At 59.9% G+C, this 15,635-nt stretch overlaps 2 protein-coding genes across 4 annotated transcripts; both read right to left on the bottom strand.

Annotated features, from left to right (window-relative positions):
* Positions 1-3,814: 3,814 nt before the first annotated feature.
* On the bottom strand, positions 3,815-10,053 carry GIPC1 (GIPC PDZ domain containing family member 1). 3 transcript variants are annotated; one of them, XM_090061506.1, is made up of 8 exons: positions 9,946-10,053; positions 8,432-8,767; positions 7,812-7,997; positions 7,620-7,679; positions 6,977-7,157; positions 5,611-5,723; positions 5,295-5,376; positions 3,815-5,110 (listed from the first exon to the last, which is right to left on the bottom strand). In XM_090061506.1, the coding sequence occupies exons 2-8, from the start codon at positions 8,714-8,716 to the stop codon at positions 4,959-4,961; spliced, it is 1,059 nt and encodes a 352-aa protein (XP_089917632.1). In that variant the 5' UTR covers positions 8,717-8,767; positions 9,946-10,053; the 3' UTR covers positions 3,815-4,958. The 3 variants fall into 3 exon arrangements, with proteins under 3 accessions (XP_089917632.1, XP_089917633.1, XP_089917634.1); XM_090061507.1 differs by lacking the exon at positions 9,946-10,053 and having other exon boundaries at positions 3,815-5,107; positions 8,432-9,887; XM_090061508.1 differs by lacking the exons at positions 7,620-7,679; positions 9,946-10,053 and having other exon boundaries at positions 8,432-9,873.
* Positions 10,054-11,298: 1,245 nt separating this feature from the next.
* DNAJB1 (DnaJ heat shock protein family (Hsp40) member B1) lies at positions 11,299-15,506 on the bottom strand. Its single transcript, XM_090060436.1, has 3 exons — positions 15,168-15,506; positions 12,723-13,291; positions 11,299-12,616 (listed from the first exon to the last, which is right to left on the bottom strand). The coding sequence occupies exons 1-3, from the start codon at positions 15,376-15,378 to the stop codon at positions 12,386-12,388; spliced, it is 1,011 nt and encodes a 336-aa protein (XP_089916562.1). The 5' UTR covers positions 15,379-15,506; the 3' UTR covers positions 11,299-12,385.
* Positions 15,507-15,635: the final 129 nt, after the last annotated feature.

Genomic DNA, 15,635 nt, shown 5'->3' with positions numbered 1-15,635 from the left:
GGCCGGCGATCCTCTTTGATCCGGGCCCCGGCGGGGGAGCCTAAGCCGCCACATTCCGCAGAGAGGCGGGAGCCGGCCGCGCCCTCCCCGGGTGCAGCCACGTCTGGGGGGGCGGCGAGGAACAGCCCCCCCCGCTGCCCCCAGCCAGGTGCCCCTCCCGTGGCATCCGGCTGGAAGATCAAAGGCGGCGGGGGGCGGGGGCTGGGGCTCTGCCAAGGGCTGGAAGCGCCGCCGGCTGCGCGGGGCTGGATCGGAGGGGCCCGGCCAGCACCGGCGGGGGGGGGCCTGGCTATGGGGGGCGCAGAGGCCCCCAGGGCCCGGCCCAGCCTTCGCCACCCCGTGCACAGCCCCTGAGGTCAAGAAGAGGGCGCTGTGCTAGGGGTGCAGGGGCCGGGACACATCCCCTCTCCCCCCCACCCTGCTCCTGTGGGGCAATTTCTTCCGGGCCCTTCCCGGCTCTGGGTCTTGCAACAGGGCCTGGGGAGGGGCAGGGATTGTGTTGTGAAACCCCCCACAGGGGCACTGCTGGGGGGCAGGGGTCACAGAGGAGCCCCCCTGGGGCAGATCAGGGAGATGGGGGTGGGGGCAGGAGGCAGGACGTAACACAGGCACCTGGGCTCCCAGCCCCTGGGTGCTTCTAGGCTCCCCTGTTAGAGCAGGGACAAGGGCATTGGGGCCAGATGGGAGAGGTGTCCTGGCATGGCTGCTGCCCCCCAACTGATCCTCCCAGGCCCCTGTACCCGCCAGACTCAATGACTGCAGCTGGGCCAGGAGGGAGCAGGTGCCACAGCAGGGGCCCAGGGCTGTGCCTGGGGGACCCAGGGCATGGGCCTGCAGAGCTGGTCTGGCATTGCCAGGGCAGTGCACCAGGCCTCAGGCGGAGGGCAGGGTGGGGAGCTCCCCTGCAAGGCCCCAGACATGGGGACAAGCAGTGGCACCAGGCAACGGAGAGGGTGAGGTGCAGACAGACTGATGGATACTGGGCCCAACTCCCAGGAAGGTAGGGCTGGATGGGGGTGGAGGGTGGGGACAGAGTGGGCCCTAGGGCTGGGCTGGGCCGGGCCCTCTGAAGATAGGGTGGGTGCATGTTATGTGTGCACCCTGGATGCCTGGGTTCTGTATGTGTGCACACCTGTGTCCTCGACCCCTGTTCGCATGTGTTCACACGTCCCAAACTCACGTGCGTGTGCGTATATGTATGTGCATGTGCGCGTGTGTATGTGTATGTCTCAGATGCCTGCGTTCTGTATATGTGTTTGCTGGGATGCCAGGGTTTTGTGTGTGACCATGTGCACGTGTCCTGGACACCTGAATTTTGTGCGTACATGCGTGTATCCTGGACACCAGGATGTGTGGGGGTGGGGTTGGGAGTGTGCACGCGTATGTGTGTGTGTATCCTGGATGCCAGGCTTCTGCTTGTGTGTGTGTGTAACGTGAATTGGACTCCTCTGCATGCGTGCACCCCAGATGCCTGGGTTCTGGGTGTGTTTGCAAATGCAGGTCTGTGCATGCCTATGGCCCGTGTGTGCGTGTGTATGCATGTGCATGTGAGCAGGCCCAAGCAGGTAGGTGTCTGCAGCGGGTGTACTCATGGACCTGTGTGTGCAGACACCTCCGTGGACATGTCTGGTGGGTTCTGGGTGTGGTGCTGATTGTTAGGAGTGCACACATGTGCACGTGTCCATATGTGTGTGAGGGCGTATGCACGTGGGCTGGAGGGGGGGCAGCCCTGCCGTCTCCCCTCCCTTCGGATTCCTGCCGATCACTGCCCTTTTTTGGGCTGTTTTCAGACACAGCTCATCCCAACCAGACATGGAGACGCCCCTCCCTGCACCAGGCACTGCACAAACATGGCCCCAGCTCCCCCCCACCCCCCATGGGCCAGTCCAGCCTCCTCCACAGCTGCCCCCCCAGCAACTCTCAGTGCAGACCAGTGTAGGCCCCTGCTTTCACTGGGGGAGGAAGGGAAGTGCTAGCCCAGGGCCACTGGACCTAGGGGTGAGGGGCCTGGCCCTGGACTTCTGCGTTCCATCTACAACTGTTACATGCTTTGTGCCTTGGTTTTCCCATTGGGTGAAGGAGCTCTGCACCCCTCTGCCCCTGCCCCTGCAGCTTTAACTGCTGTAAACAGGAGATGGCAGGAAATGGGGGGGGGCAGGGCCCCAGCATGTGTGCAGCCTCCTGTGGGTGTTACACAATTATGCACGGACATGCACTCATGCAACAGGCCTGGGAGGCCGTGGCAGTCACAGCTGCTACTGGCACACACCACATGCACACACACTTCGTATGTGTACATACACGCATATACATACGGGAACCCGCCCTGTGCAGGGTTTTCACGTCCTCACGTGCCTGCACACACTAGCACAACACACAAAACCAAGTGCACGGTTCTCCAGTCATTCGTCCACATGCCCCCCCCAACAAATGTGGATGCACACATGCACATACACCTCAAACTACACATGCACACCATGAAGCCATACATGCACACACATGCATGATCCACATGCATATACAACACACATGAACACACACAGCCATACATACACCTAGGCACACACCCACAGCATGCAAATACACACACACTCCTGCCACCAGCCCTGCCCCTCCCTCCTCTGGCCTTATAGCCCCCAGCTGTGCGGCTCCTCCCACATACATGCACAGGTGTGTACACATGCAGTGGTGTATAGTAAAAAGGGAATGCCTGTGCCCCACTGTGTATGGCTGCTGCCCCCTGCTGGAGAGGTTGGATGTGAGTGGGTACCTGTGGCTCCTTGGCTCCCTCAGCCCCATATATCTTCTAGGGGCACTGCCTCTTCTGGTGGCCATGCCAGCGGCTGCTGGAGGTACTGGCTGCCCTGGAGGCGTGGTGGGGAGGAGTCAGAGCAGAAGCATCTGTGAACCATGTGTGCGCTGGGGATGGGCTCCAATGTACATTGCCTGGGGCCAGAGGCATGATCACAGCCTGGGGGGATTGGGCCTGTGTGTCCTGTCCCACTTCTTGCCCCGCTTGGGGGTCTGAGGGGACCTACCCAGACCCTGCCCCCGGATGAAGACAGCAATGTCTGCCCTAGCTTCTGGCACTAAGATGCTGCTGGCTCGGGGTGGTTGCACGGGGGGTGGGGGTGTTAACCCCATCCCATCCCGGGGGGGGCTGTTAACCCCCTCCCATCCCTGCAGCGGTGGTGTTCTGGGATCCCCAAGTGATTGGCTGCTGTCTCTAACTTGCCCCACCCCCTGTGGAAGGGCAGCCAATCAGGCACTGCCTAGACTCAGGCAACTGCAGGGCCCCCTGCTGGAGGGGCTGGGCAGGAACGGGGCAGAGGTGGTGTGGGAGCCCTGGGCCCTGCCCCTTCCCTGCTTCCTGCCCCAAATCCCACAGGATACTTGGCAGGACTTGTTGTTTGTTCCTGCTTGCGACAGACAAGGCTTCAGCTCAGCCCCTGCCCTCCTGGCATCAGAAGCACGGGGTAGTGGTTAGAAATGGGGGGAGGGAGCCATGAGACTGGGATTCTCTCCCAGCACACACCATGCCCCCCCCACAGCCCTTCAGGTGCCCATCACTCCTGACCTACAACTCCCTGCACCCCCAACTCTTCCAGGGGCCTTTACTCCCAACCCACAGCCCCCCAACCCTTCCCAGTCCCATTGGCACCCTTCACTCCCACCCTACCTGTGCCTCCCAGCACCCTTCACTCCCGACCTGCAGCCCTCCACACCCCCCCACCTGCCAGTGCTCCTCTGCTGCTATCCCAAGCTCTGCCCACCCAATTCACAGCCCTCTGCCCCTCACACCTGACCAGCAGCCTTGTTAGAATCGATATATTTTTATGTTAAAGTTGCTTTACATGTAAAATACAAAAATACACCCTGGAACCTGCCGCCCCACCCCACAACCCAGCTCTCCTTTTGGGGGGGGGGGGGGGCTGGCCCCCTGCCCTGACTCCTGGTACTGGGAAGGGCAGGGCAGGGTCAGTGCTGCCCCCATGATGGCCCCAAATTAGTGTCTTCGATACAGCAGGTGAGTGGGCCTCAGGGGACCACGTGCCACACTGGGAGGGGGCCCATGGCCTCCGCCCGCCCCGTGAGGTAGGTCAGTGGGGGCCATGGGGGAAGGAGGGCCCGGGATGGAACCCAGGAGTCCAGGCTCAGTTTTACCACCGGAGAGCCCTGAGGGGCTGGGGCAGGTCCCAGGGAAGGGCAGGGCTGGGTGTTGGCAGGGCAGGGGAGGGCACCATGGCCCTCATGGCACTGGAAGCCCTGCAGCGAGGGAGGGGGGAGTTGGGTGACACCCTCCTCAGCTAGGCCAAGGATGTCCCCCATGGGGGACCCATTTTGGCTCAGGTTGGGCCCTTGAGGTCTCAGCTGGGCTCCCCCAAAGTCAATGACCCCAGGCCTGGGCTGCACCCCCCTGCAGAGGGCAGCCAGGGACAGCCAGCCTGTGGAAGGGGCACAGGGCTCATGCTGAGGGCCCCTGAGCCTGGAAGGGAAGTATTAGCCTCAACTGACACCCTCATCCCCAGAGCAGCATCACAGGCCTGGTTACTGTGGTGACAGCACAGCCCTACTAGGCCACAGGGCCCTGGCCAAGCCAGGCTATGAGGTGGGGGTGGGGCAGGAGGGGAGCGCGGAGCCTCCATGGCCACTCCTGTTAAACCAGGATGGGGCAATGGTAGAGGGGGTCTGGCTTTTGGGGTGGGAGGAGCAGGGGGAACGTTATAGCTGTCCCAGACTTGGGCAGGGGTGGGGGTCACAGCTTGCCCATAGTGGCATAGTGGGTACAAGTGTCACGCTATGTGGGGTGCCTCAAACCCACACCAGGGGGTCTGGGGGACCTTGTGTAGGGCAGGGGGTCCCAGGCTGCCCAATGGAGGTGGGGGGTACTGGAAGGTTCCCCACTTTGGGGGCTGGTCCCAGCCTGCTCCTGGCTCCAAGTGCCTCCTCCCCCTACCCTAGCCACGCCCAGCCTTGGCATCACCGATGGCCCCCCACACATCAAAGACAAACTCATCGGGGAAGGCGAAGTCACCGAGCTGCGCGTCCAGCGCCTGGGCCAGCTCGTCCGGGTTCCGTGCATCTCGGCCCAGCTCCACCATCGTGGCTGCTGCAGGGAGGGGGGGGGAGTCAAGCAGGTGCCCATATAGCCCCCTAAGCACCCTAGTGGGGCACCATGGAACAAGCTGCTGGGGGGTAATGGGGGGTGTTTGATGCCCCAACCCTGGCAGGGGCCTGCCCCATGGAGTTACCCCTGCTCCCTGTCCAGGCAGGCAGTGGGGGTTCCAGCTCACCCAGCTCTGTGTCACGGATGCCCATGTAGCTCTCCAGCAGGTCGTCTACCTTCTCGATGGCCCGTTCCTCAAATGCTGATGGCTGCCAGGGAAGGGGTGGGGATGGGGGGGGAGAAGAGTTAAGCAATGCTGGGTGGGGGCCCAGCAGGACACTGCTAAAGTGTGCCCCCCCCACACAGGCACCAAGGCTGAGCCCCTCCAAGTTCTCCTTAGTCATTGGGACTGGTGTGGTGAGGGGGCAGGGGCTGCAGGTCAGGAGGGGCACAGGGTGTGAGGGGCACCATGGAATGACACAGACAGGACCTCCCACTCATACCTGCTCCTCCACAGTGGCTGGCCCCTTGGCGCGCAAGCGGAGGGTGCCCCTGCCCGTGCCCAGCTGGGCACTGCTCCCGTGCCGGGCACCCGATGACCGCTGCCCAATCATGTCTGTGGGGGAGCAAGAGGCCAGATCAGTATGGGGCCAGAGGGGGCACTTCCCAGCTCCACCCCCAACAGGGCCAAGAACCTGTGGCTGGAGGGAGGGGTCCCAACTCCAGTCCATGGTGCCCTGGAGCCTGCAGCTCCCCTGTGCACCCCCAGCTGGCTTAGCCCCCCTGGTTGGTGCAGCGGGCCTGGCAGGGAGCAGGCAGTTCCTGTCAGCCACTACTTCACGTGGGCCCCTTGTTCTCCCTGCAGGGTATGAGGGGGAAGGGAGGTCCAAGTCCATCTGGGACCAGCTTCTGTGGGTGAGGGGGCAGGACCAGCATCTGGGAAGGGCCCTGCAGGGGACGGGGGCTGGTGGGTCCAGATGGGGGGGGGGGCAGGGCACGTGCAGCCCAGTGCTCAGTAAAAGCCAGTGCAAGAGGCTGGACCCTGTCCCAGGGGCAGTGGCAGACTGGGACTGGGTAGGGGAAGGTGGGGACACACATGACAGGGGCTTTGGGTCAGTAGTGTGGGGCACTGGCAGGGCTGAGGACTCTGTGCAGCCAGGGCAGCCCCCCACCCCCAGTTATTGACAGGGAAGGATCCAGAGCCAAGAGGAAGCTGCTCCCCTACAACACCTGCCCCAGGACCCCATGAGTCACTGTAAGAAGGAACCCAGTGGCTGAGGCCAGTGGAGGTGCCAGGGTCTGGACACCCAGGTTCTGCTCTTGGGCAGGGGGTGGGGGTGTCCTGGGCAGCTTCCCTGGGCCACAGGGCTGAGCCACCCCAGTGTGGTGTCTTCTGCTGACAGCCCCGACCTGGTGCTTAGGAGGGTCCTGCCCCCTCCACCATAGGCCCCACCAGCTGGGATGGGATTGCCCCCTCCTGGACACCTGGGCACTGCAGCCTTGGGGGGGGGGGGGGGGGGGGGGGATCTCCATGGGCCACAGAGTCACAGCACCATCTGCTGTTCCTGCATGGCAGTGCAGCCCCAGGACCAAGTGTTAGGAAGAGAGGGCCCTCTATGGGCTTTTTGACCCTCTGTTTCCCCAGCACCAAGCACCCAGGGCTCTCCACCCCACCATGCTCCACTACTGTACTTGGAGTCCTGCCCCTGCCGTCCCACCCAGTTCCTGCCCCATCCCAGGGTCCCGCCCCCACCCCTGCCACACTGAGGCCCTGCCCCCACCCCCCAGGGCTCCGTCCCTGCCCCAGCTCCACACTTGTTCCATAAGGCCCCGCCCCTGCCTCATGGAGGTCCCTCCACCCCAACTCACCAAAGGCCTTGAGGGGCTCAGTAAGGTGCAAAGTGAAGCGTCGGCCTGTGGGCAGCTCCTTGAGCATCTTGGCCACCTCATAGTGGCGGGCACCAAGCAGGCTGCGCCCATCAATGGCTTCAATCATGTCACCCACACCGATGAGGGGGATGCGGTCAATCACGCTGCCCTCCTTGATGCGCTGTGGGAGCAGGGGTTGCACCGGGATCCATGACTGGGACAGCCTGAAGGCTAACACCACCCCCCACTGCCTTCCTGGCACAACCAGCTGACCTTGGCCTTCCACTCCTAACCCTGCCCAGACAGAGACCACAGAGTGTTGTAGGTTGGGCGTGAGGAACAATGGCAAGTTGGGGGGAAGGAGGGCAGTGGTCTGGGACTGGAAGTGAGGGGCACTGGCTGAGTTGGGGGAGCAGGGGCCTGGGTCAGGAGTGAGGGGCACCAGCAGGCAGCTACTGGTCAGGAGCGAAGCCTGGGTCCTTCCTGACCCTGCCATCCCCTGAAGCACAAGGACCCCTGTGTCCCCAGCTGTATCAAAATACCCCCTGCATTGACTCCTTCAGCCCAAACTGCACTGCCTCACTTTGAAGGGGCTGAAGCCCCTGGCATGGACCTGCAGCCATATATGGGGTGTTCTGCTCACTGTCAAGATGTGTCCAGGTCTGGGGCGGAACATGGCAGTACGGAACAGCATGGCAAAAGTCTGAAGCCCCGGAACCGGAGAACATCACAAACTGGGAATTAGCAGATGCCACAGGAAATCTGGGCTGAGACAGCAGGGCTGTGCTCCCATCCAGACCCTGGGGGCTGTGGGTGAGGAGTGGCAAGGTCCCACCTTGATGAAGGCATAGCCGGCCCCGTTGTCAGTGATGGTAAGCCCCAGAGCATCCTCAGCCTTGAGCACCTCGACTTCTTTGCGCTGCCCCCGTGTGTGGGCAAATATGAAATCCTCCAGGCCAATCTGCCCCCCCAACAGCTTCTCCATGTCCACCTTGTGTGTATTGAGGGTACAGAACATCACCTGCGGGTGGGGAAGGGTGGTAAGCAACACCAAGAGGCCCCACTCCCTGCCTCCCTTCCCGGCCCTGTCTTCTTGCATCCCAGGCCCAGGACCCCCATCCCTTCCCCCCTTGAGGTTCCACCCCCCTGCCCACTCCTGCCTCCTACCAGGCCCCTCAGGCCCTGGACCCTCATTCCTCCACCCAAACTCATCCTCTGCCCCAAGCTTCCCGCCTGCATCCCTATGTCCTGTTCTGCCCCCGCTACCCCAGGCCCTAAATCCATCCCTTCAGCCAGCCACACCCGCTGCCCCCCAGGACCTGTCTCGCTGTCTGCTCCCCCACTAGACCTGTCCCATGCCCCTCATCCCTCCACCTACACCCTCCTGTCCCCAGCCTCCCGCACAGCCACAGGCCCCCGTAGCTCCAGGTCCTGTGCCCCCTCCTCCCTAGGCACCTCAGTGGGGGGGATGCGGAAGGCCTCAGCGATCTTGCCGTAGAGCTCGCGCACATTGGTGAAGCCCTCAATGCGGCCTGTGGGACTGCCGTGTGCCAGTTGTGTGTGGAAGACCAGGCGGGGCCGCAGGCCAGCAGGTGGGGGGGGCAGGCCAGGCTGCAGGGCCCCCAGACCCCCGGGACCACCTGCCCCATCCCCCCCACCCGGCCCCACCCATCCCACCTCTGCCTCCTCATTCTCCACCAGCGGGGGGGGCTTCTTCCGGCGCCCAAGGCCCAACGGCATGAGGGCAGGGGCAGGGGGGCCACAGCCAGCACCAGCACCCACGGGTGACACCTGTGGGGTGGGACAGAGGCTGCAGGGAGGGCACCTGGGTCCCAGCCCAGCTGCCACACCAGACTGAAACTACACCCCACAGGATACCAGTCCCCCACCCCAGATTCCAGACCTGTCATGCACCCCCTCTCAGGCTCCCTGGCCCCCAAAGATGCCTCCTGCCCCCAGGGTGTCCCCTCAGCGGTAAGTAGAAGCCAGTGCAGGGGGGTCCCGGCACCAGGGACTGGAATGCAGGTGGAGCTGCCATGCCCGGCTGACTCAGAGCTAAGGAACGGGCCCCAGCGGGTTCTTCTGACGCCTGGGAAATGTGGCTACCCCCCCCCGGCCTTTCCTGGGGCAGAGGAAAGCTTTTACCACTTCCCCCACGCCAGCTGCTGATGTAGCTGGGGACCCTCCTGTACCTTCTACTGGGATCGCATATTCCAGGGCCAGAAAAGGCCTCAGCCCCACCCCCCCAACACCTGGGTCTATTGTACTCATTTTCCCAGCCTGTTCTATGTGGCAGTTCAGCTGCCGCATGCTCAGAGCTGGGTGCATTCCCCTACCCTGTTCTCTCCTTAGGCTCTGGGCCTGGTCCCCCCCAGAGGTGGCGGCGTGCTGCAGGCCAAGCTAGCAGCTGCTGGGGGCCTGGGTCCAAGTAGCAGGACCAGGCTTGTTAATGTGCCCAGGGAGGGCAGGGCAGCTTCCTGCCTGGGAACAGGTGACAAGCGACCTCACCATCGTGACTGAGCAGGGCCTAGCAACACCAGGGCAGTGCAAGCAGGAGCCAGGGCATGGGGAGGGGCACTTCCTACACCCCACTTCCCCCAGCTTTCACCCCTGCTCTCTTGGTGCCTCAGGGAGGCCAAGTGGGTAAGCAAATGGGGAGCCAATAGCTAGGGGCTCCCCCATCCATGTGAGTAAACTGAGGCACAGAGGGACACGTCAGGTCGGAGGGAAAGGAATCAATGGCTGAGCCTGGGACGAGACCTAGGAGTCCTGCCCCGTGCTCTTGCTGAATGGGGGGGAGGGGTCACGGCCCGGGTGCCCGGCAATGGCAGCAGGCAGGACCCCCAACCAGGGGCATACAGCAGCCCTGTCCCCCCCAGCCCTAACATCCCGCTCTGTGCCCTCCCCCCAGCGCGTCCGGCACAGACCCCAGAGCCAACCCCCGCCCCCCATCGCAGCCCCGCACTCACGCGTCCACCCAACTCCAGCCGGGTCCTGCGCCGCCGGGAAGAGGGGCGAGACCAGCTTCAGCGTCTCCGCCAATCACGGCGCGGCCTTGCGTCGTCGCCGGCCAATCGTAGCGCGTTCTGCCGGGGAGGGCTGGGTGGGCCGTTCCGGATTCAGCCGCTTCCCCCTCCTGGGCGCTGTTGGAAGCGTCCAAACCGGGGGAGGGGAAGGTGGGAGGTACCATGGGAGAGGAGTGCGGGGACTAGTGTGGGGGATGGGGTACCATTCGCTGAGAGCGTGGGAGAGACCATTTAGAGGAGTTGGATACGCCCCCAGCCAATTGCAGGCCAAATCCGACTTGAACGAGCCAATCAGGTATGCCGTGGGGTGCGCAGTCAAGCCAGGTGCATCCCCGGGGCCTTGCAGGTCTCGGCGGGACCATACCACTGAACATCGGCTCGAGTACTGGACTACAAGTCCCGTCATGCAATGCTCCCGCGAGGCACACCGGGACCCGTAGCTTCTGGGAGGTGGCTGCAACAGGCCCGTACTGTCTTATAGCCGATCGCAGGCAGCCACGGCCTATCCATGACCCGAAATGCAGGTGTCCGGCTGTAGCTGCCAGGGCCCAGAAGGCAGGGGCCTAGGCTCCAAGCTGCGATGAGCAGCGGAGAAAAGAATGTAGATCCGGCCAGGGCCCAGCCTAGGGGAGCCACCGGCTGGGAAAACCCACGATCTTGCTTCTGCATGGGAGTGTCATGTAATTGGTACCTGTGCCAACAGGAAATCCAGCTCTCTCCTTCTAAGGAGTAACAGGGCTGAATGCGTCTGCCCCTAGGCTTTCACTGCACCCTTGTTCATTCATCAAGGGGCTGGGGGGACACACCCCTGTGGAGCAGGCCAAACCACCAGGCAGGAGAAGCCACACCCACAGGCTGACAGCTAGTAATCACTAATGCCCTTACTGAAGCTCTGGGTGAGTACAGGCCTTGGCTCTTTTAAACTAGCACCTGCGTATTTTTTGTTCCACCCAGGGCAGGAATCCACAGTGCAGCTGCTTCACCTAACCTTAGCCCTACACCCACTATCCCCACCCTTCCCAGCCTGGGTCTAGCCTAGGAAGAACCCCACCTTAGTAAAACAGCAGCAGCTCTAAGAAAGGCCACTTCGAACCACTCAGTGTCGAACAAGTGCAAGTCAATATTGCTTCCTGGGTCAGGACAGATGCCTCTCCCCCAACTAAGGGCACACAGGTCTTTAGCCACCAGGACTTTAGTTGTGACCCTAATTTAGGCTTATTGCATTACTAACTGAAAATCATCAGTCCAGTCATGCTTCAAACAGTGCTGCTGGTTAAAAGAAGGAAGTTCACCAGCTCCTCTCATGAGTCTTTAATTCAGATACAATCCTTTAAAATAAACCAACTTCTCCACTGCATTTTAATTACATGTTAAAATTTACACAACTTTTATACAAAATATGTACAAGAAGTGCTGTAATGCTCCTGTACCAGGAGCAGGAACCCTTTCATTAAAAAAAAAGGATAGCAAAGGTGGTGCTAACAAGCTCAGAGACGAAGGCCTCAAAACACCCCAGAGTTCAGTGGTTGGCCAAAATCCTCTAGTTTAAAGACTGCAACTGTGAGTAAGGAAAGGAATCAGACTCTGCTGCTGGCAGAGATGCAAGAACCAGGCAACACTTCTCAGCCCATGGCCCTACCAGGAATTGAGCCCAACAATGGAGACACATTCCTCTATGAAAAGTCTCTTGGAAAAAAAACACAAGATTTGAAAAAAGCAGATTATATTTAAGACCCAGGAAATCCCTTTGCATTATTTTTCTAGGCCTGGTTAGCTATTGGTTTTAACTCCAGAGTTTATTCATTTCCATCTCATCTTCAAGACACTTGTTTAAGCCCTAGTGTTTGCTTACCAGGGTTATTTTCACAGCCCCACAATTAAGTTCAGCAAGTGTAAACAAACAAACAAACAAACAAACAAACCTCTGAGGTGAGACTTCATAAGCAAGAACATCTAAGTGACCCAGGATAAAAGTTCTCCAATGAATTGACAAGGAACACAAGACACAAAGCAAGGACTACAACAGCAAGGACTGTCCAGTTTGGAGTTTATGCACCCCCTCCCCCCCACCACACACACAGTGAAGGGATTCCAAGTCGGCAAGAGATGAAGTGCAAGGCAGCTGTCCTATTTAGGGCTGCCCAGGATGTAGACAGTGGGTTGAGTCATTGGTCACATCCTTACAAGATGATTAATCAGCAAAGTGTCTGTAGGCTCCTCCCAAAAGTAGCAGCTCACTGGTGTAGGTGATTCAAGCAATGTTCTGGGTCAAGTCACTGAAACCAAGTTCCCAGAGCCCCAAGACAGCCTGGAGCCCAGGGCTATGGTCCCACAGGCCTTTGTGCTCAGCCAGTCTTGGTCTCAGGTCCACAGACTGCACAAACTAGATGGGAAGGATCTGCTCCAGAGCTTTCTTGGATGCCTGGGGGATTCTGTCTGGGAACCGCACATCAAATTCTATGATAAGATCCCCACGTTGGTCTGGGTTCTTGGGGTATGGGAGACCTTCCCCAGTGATCCTGCGTTTTGCTCCAGGCTTGATGAGGTCTTTGAATGACATGGGAATGGTCCTGCCATCCAGCATTGGGACGTTCACCGTGCAGCCACACAGGGCCTGCAGAGAGACAAATCAGAGTGACCATAAAATTCAAAAGGGTCTTTACACCCCAGATCCAAAGCTAGAACTCCAGTGAGTCCTGTACCCAGACCCCCTAACTCACCTCTCGGAGGCTGATCTTGGCGGGGAAGATTATGTCCGAGCCATCCCTCTTGAAGATGCTGTGTGGCTTATCTTTTAGAACAAAGACAATGTCGGCTGGAATGTTGTTAGGCGTCTGGTCACCCTCTTTGGGGAATGTGATCTTGGTCCCTTCCTTCCACCCCCGTTTCACCTCAATGGTCAGGATCTTGTCCTCGTTGCGCGTTGTCTTCCCATCTGGGTTGAGACATTTGTGAGAAATCTTCATCTTCTTGGTGCAGCCCGAGTAGACCTCCTCCAAGGAGACCCTCAGGTCATGCATGATGGGAGGATCCTGCTTCCGGCGAAGGCTGTTGTGGCCCCCTCGGGTGCGGGGGAAACCCGCGTTGCTGAAGTTTCCCATTTGGAAGGTGACAAAAGGGTCATCAATGTCCATGTCTTCATCCCCATTCCTCTGCATGAAGAAGGTATCAAAAGGATTCCGGCCCCCAAAGAATTCAGCAAACACAACATGAGGGTCTCCATGGAATGTGTAGGTGAATGATGGGCCATTAGCCCCACCTCCCATGTTGGAGCCACCTCCTTTTAGCCCTGAAATAGACAATAAACCTGCTGTTAGTTTATCAGTCTCCACTTTGTTCTTACCTCAGGATTCCAGATCCCCAGCCCCAGAACCATCCAAGCTTTTGGCCTCTGCTCCCACCACCATTGTTATTTCATCTCATCCTTCAGTTCTGAGGTGCCTCACATAAGAGAAGTCTCATCGTGACCTGGCAAGTACTCTCTCTAATCACAAGGGAAATTAGAGCCACCTCCAAGAGTTCTGATATCCAGAGCTTCTAGCCTTTCAAACAGATCAGTTTGTACAGTGATGTATGATTGTATCATTTGGGTTAATGTACCCCCTCCCCATATCAAGGCAGGGAACGTAGGAGCCTATGGACTTTTTATTCCTGAACTGAAGGAAAACAGAGGCTTAACAGCAGCTCCATAGGCACAATAGCAATTGAGGGTGCTTGGAAACAGCAAGGTAAATTCTTCTTGCCTTGGGAGATTAAGGCAGGGGGTGCAGGGAGTTTCCAAGTTAACACAGAAGATTCTAGCATATTTGTTTGCTTGCTTGCAACTCCAAGCCATGCCCTTGCAAAGCTCCACCTCTCCCAACACAGCCAATCCAGACAGCCTTGCCAACACTTCAGTACACAAGGGCAAGCTCAATGTCTACCAAGAACACAGGCCAGCTTCACAAAAACTGCAAAGCTGTTTCAGGATGTTTTCTCTCCTGTTCTGCTAGTTCTGGTTACTCACCCACTGTCTACAAGCAACAGCTCAGTCACAGGTATGAACCAGGAGCTGCAGGGCTCATGCAAGGAGCAGTAGAAGAAGCCTGCATGCCCACAATGCTAAAATTAAAGGCCTGATCTAGACCAATCCTGACACTTCCACCCTTAAGGTGGGGAGTCAGGTAGACACACTGTGCCCCAGGTCCTTGTGCTTCAGCTTTAGAATAGGTCCCAAGAAAGCATAAAATAAGGACTCTTTACAGTGTCAAAGCTAAAAGGTAACAGCAGCTGGCAGCAAGAGATAAGGATTCATCTGGCCACTTTCCAAGCCCGCCTGTATCCATTTTTTCTAAGATGCCACATACTGCAGGTCTTTCCCTCGTTCCTCAAGTCAACCTTGCTTGGCTGCTTCCTTATTTCCATTTCCACAGCTACACTGGTGCCAGGGGCAGCACTGGCCAGCCCTAGCCTGCAGCTCCTCTCAGAAGACCCATCAGGCCCATCTCCAAGCCAGCAGAAAAGCTAGGGAAGGGTTTGCTGGGGGGGATGTTGCTTCTGCCCTGGGCACCCCAGGCCAGTCAAGCCTAAGCAGACAGCTCTGGACTGGCACATACCTCAAGGGAGGCCCTTGCCATGTACCCAAGCCAGGGCTACAAGTCTCCCAGCACCCCATGCCCTTTCCCATAGAGGTCCCAGCCCTCCCTCAGGACATGGTCCTTACCTCACAAAGGGCAACTCTGTACTGCAAGCCCCAGCCCAGGGTACTACAGCACCCTCCCCCAACAAGGAAACCTCACTGCCCACCCACCAGCACCTGCGGGACCCTGCGCTGTCACCTCCTCCACCCACAGGCTGTGCTCCTGCCAGTGCCCCACCCCCATAACCCAACTCCGGAACTTCCAGAGCTCCCTCCCCAGCCTGCACTCCACTCTCCGCTCCCCCTGGAGAGCCCCCCACCCTGTAGACCTGACTCCCCTCCCCCATTTATGGAGAATTCACCTCCAGCTCCCTGAGGGCATCTCCCCCCTGCCCTGCCCTCCCCAGAGTGGTTCAGGCCCCGCTCCCCGGGGCACACCCCACCGTGCAGCAAGCCCCGCAGAGCCTCGCTGCTATTGGGATCCTCTCCCCGACCCCAGCCCTACCCTGCGGCCCCCCGGAGCCCCTCACACGGCGCGGGCGCTCACCTTCCTCGCCATACTTGTCGAAGACCTCTCGCTTCTTGGGGTCGCTAAGCACGTCGTAGGCTTCGGCCACCTCCTTGAAGCGCGCCTCGGCGCCGGGCTCCTTGTTTTTGTCGGGGTGGTAGCGTAGTGCGAGCTTCCGGTAGGCCCGCTTGATGTCCTCATCCGAGGCGCCGCGCTGCAGGCCCAGCGTTTGATAGTAGTCCTTGCCCATGGCACCACCCACCCGCGATCGCCGCCAGCGCGGCCACCTCAGCCCATTTATACTCGGCCCCCGAACGTTCCAGAGACCGCCACAGCCCTCCTGAGCCTTCCGCCCCGCCTCCCGCCAATGGACGCCCGCTGCCGCCGGCGCGTGACCCAACAGAGGGCGGGCACGCGAAGCCCTGCCTGCGTGAGGGCGGGGTGGAGGGGAGTAACGGTCGCCAAGACCACGCCCTCACCTCTGTGAGGGCCAATAAATGAGGGTTG

The sequence above is a fragment of the Crocodylus siamensis genome, chromosome 8 (genome assembly GCF_052110815.1).
Source record: "Crocodylus siamensis isolate JL-2025a chromosome 8, ASM5211081v1, whole genome shotgun sequence".
Classification (NCBI taxonomy): domain Eukaryota; kingdom Metazoa; phylum Chordata; order Crocodylia; family Crocodylidae; genus Crocodylus; species Crocodylus siamensis.
The sequence above is the reverse complement of the archived record's forward strand: the minus strand, read 5'-3'. Positions and strand labels throughout refer to the sequence as shown.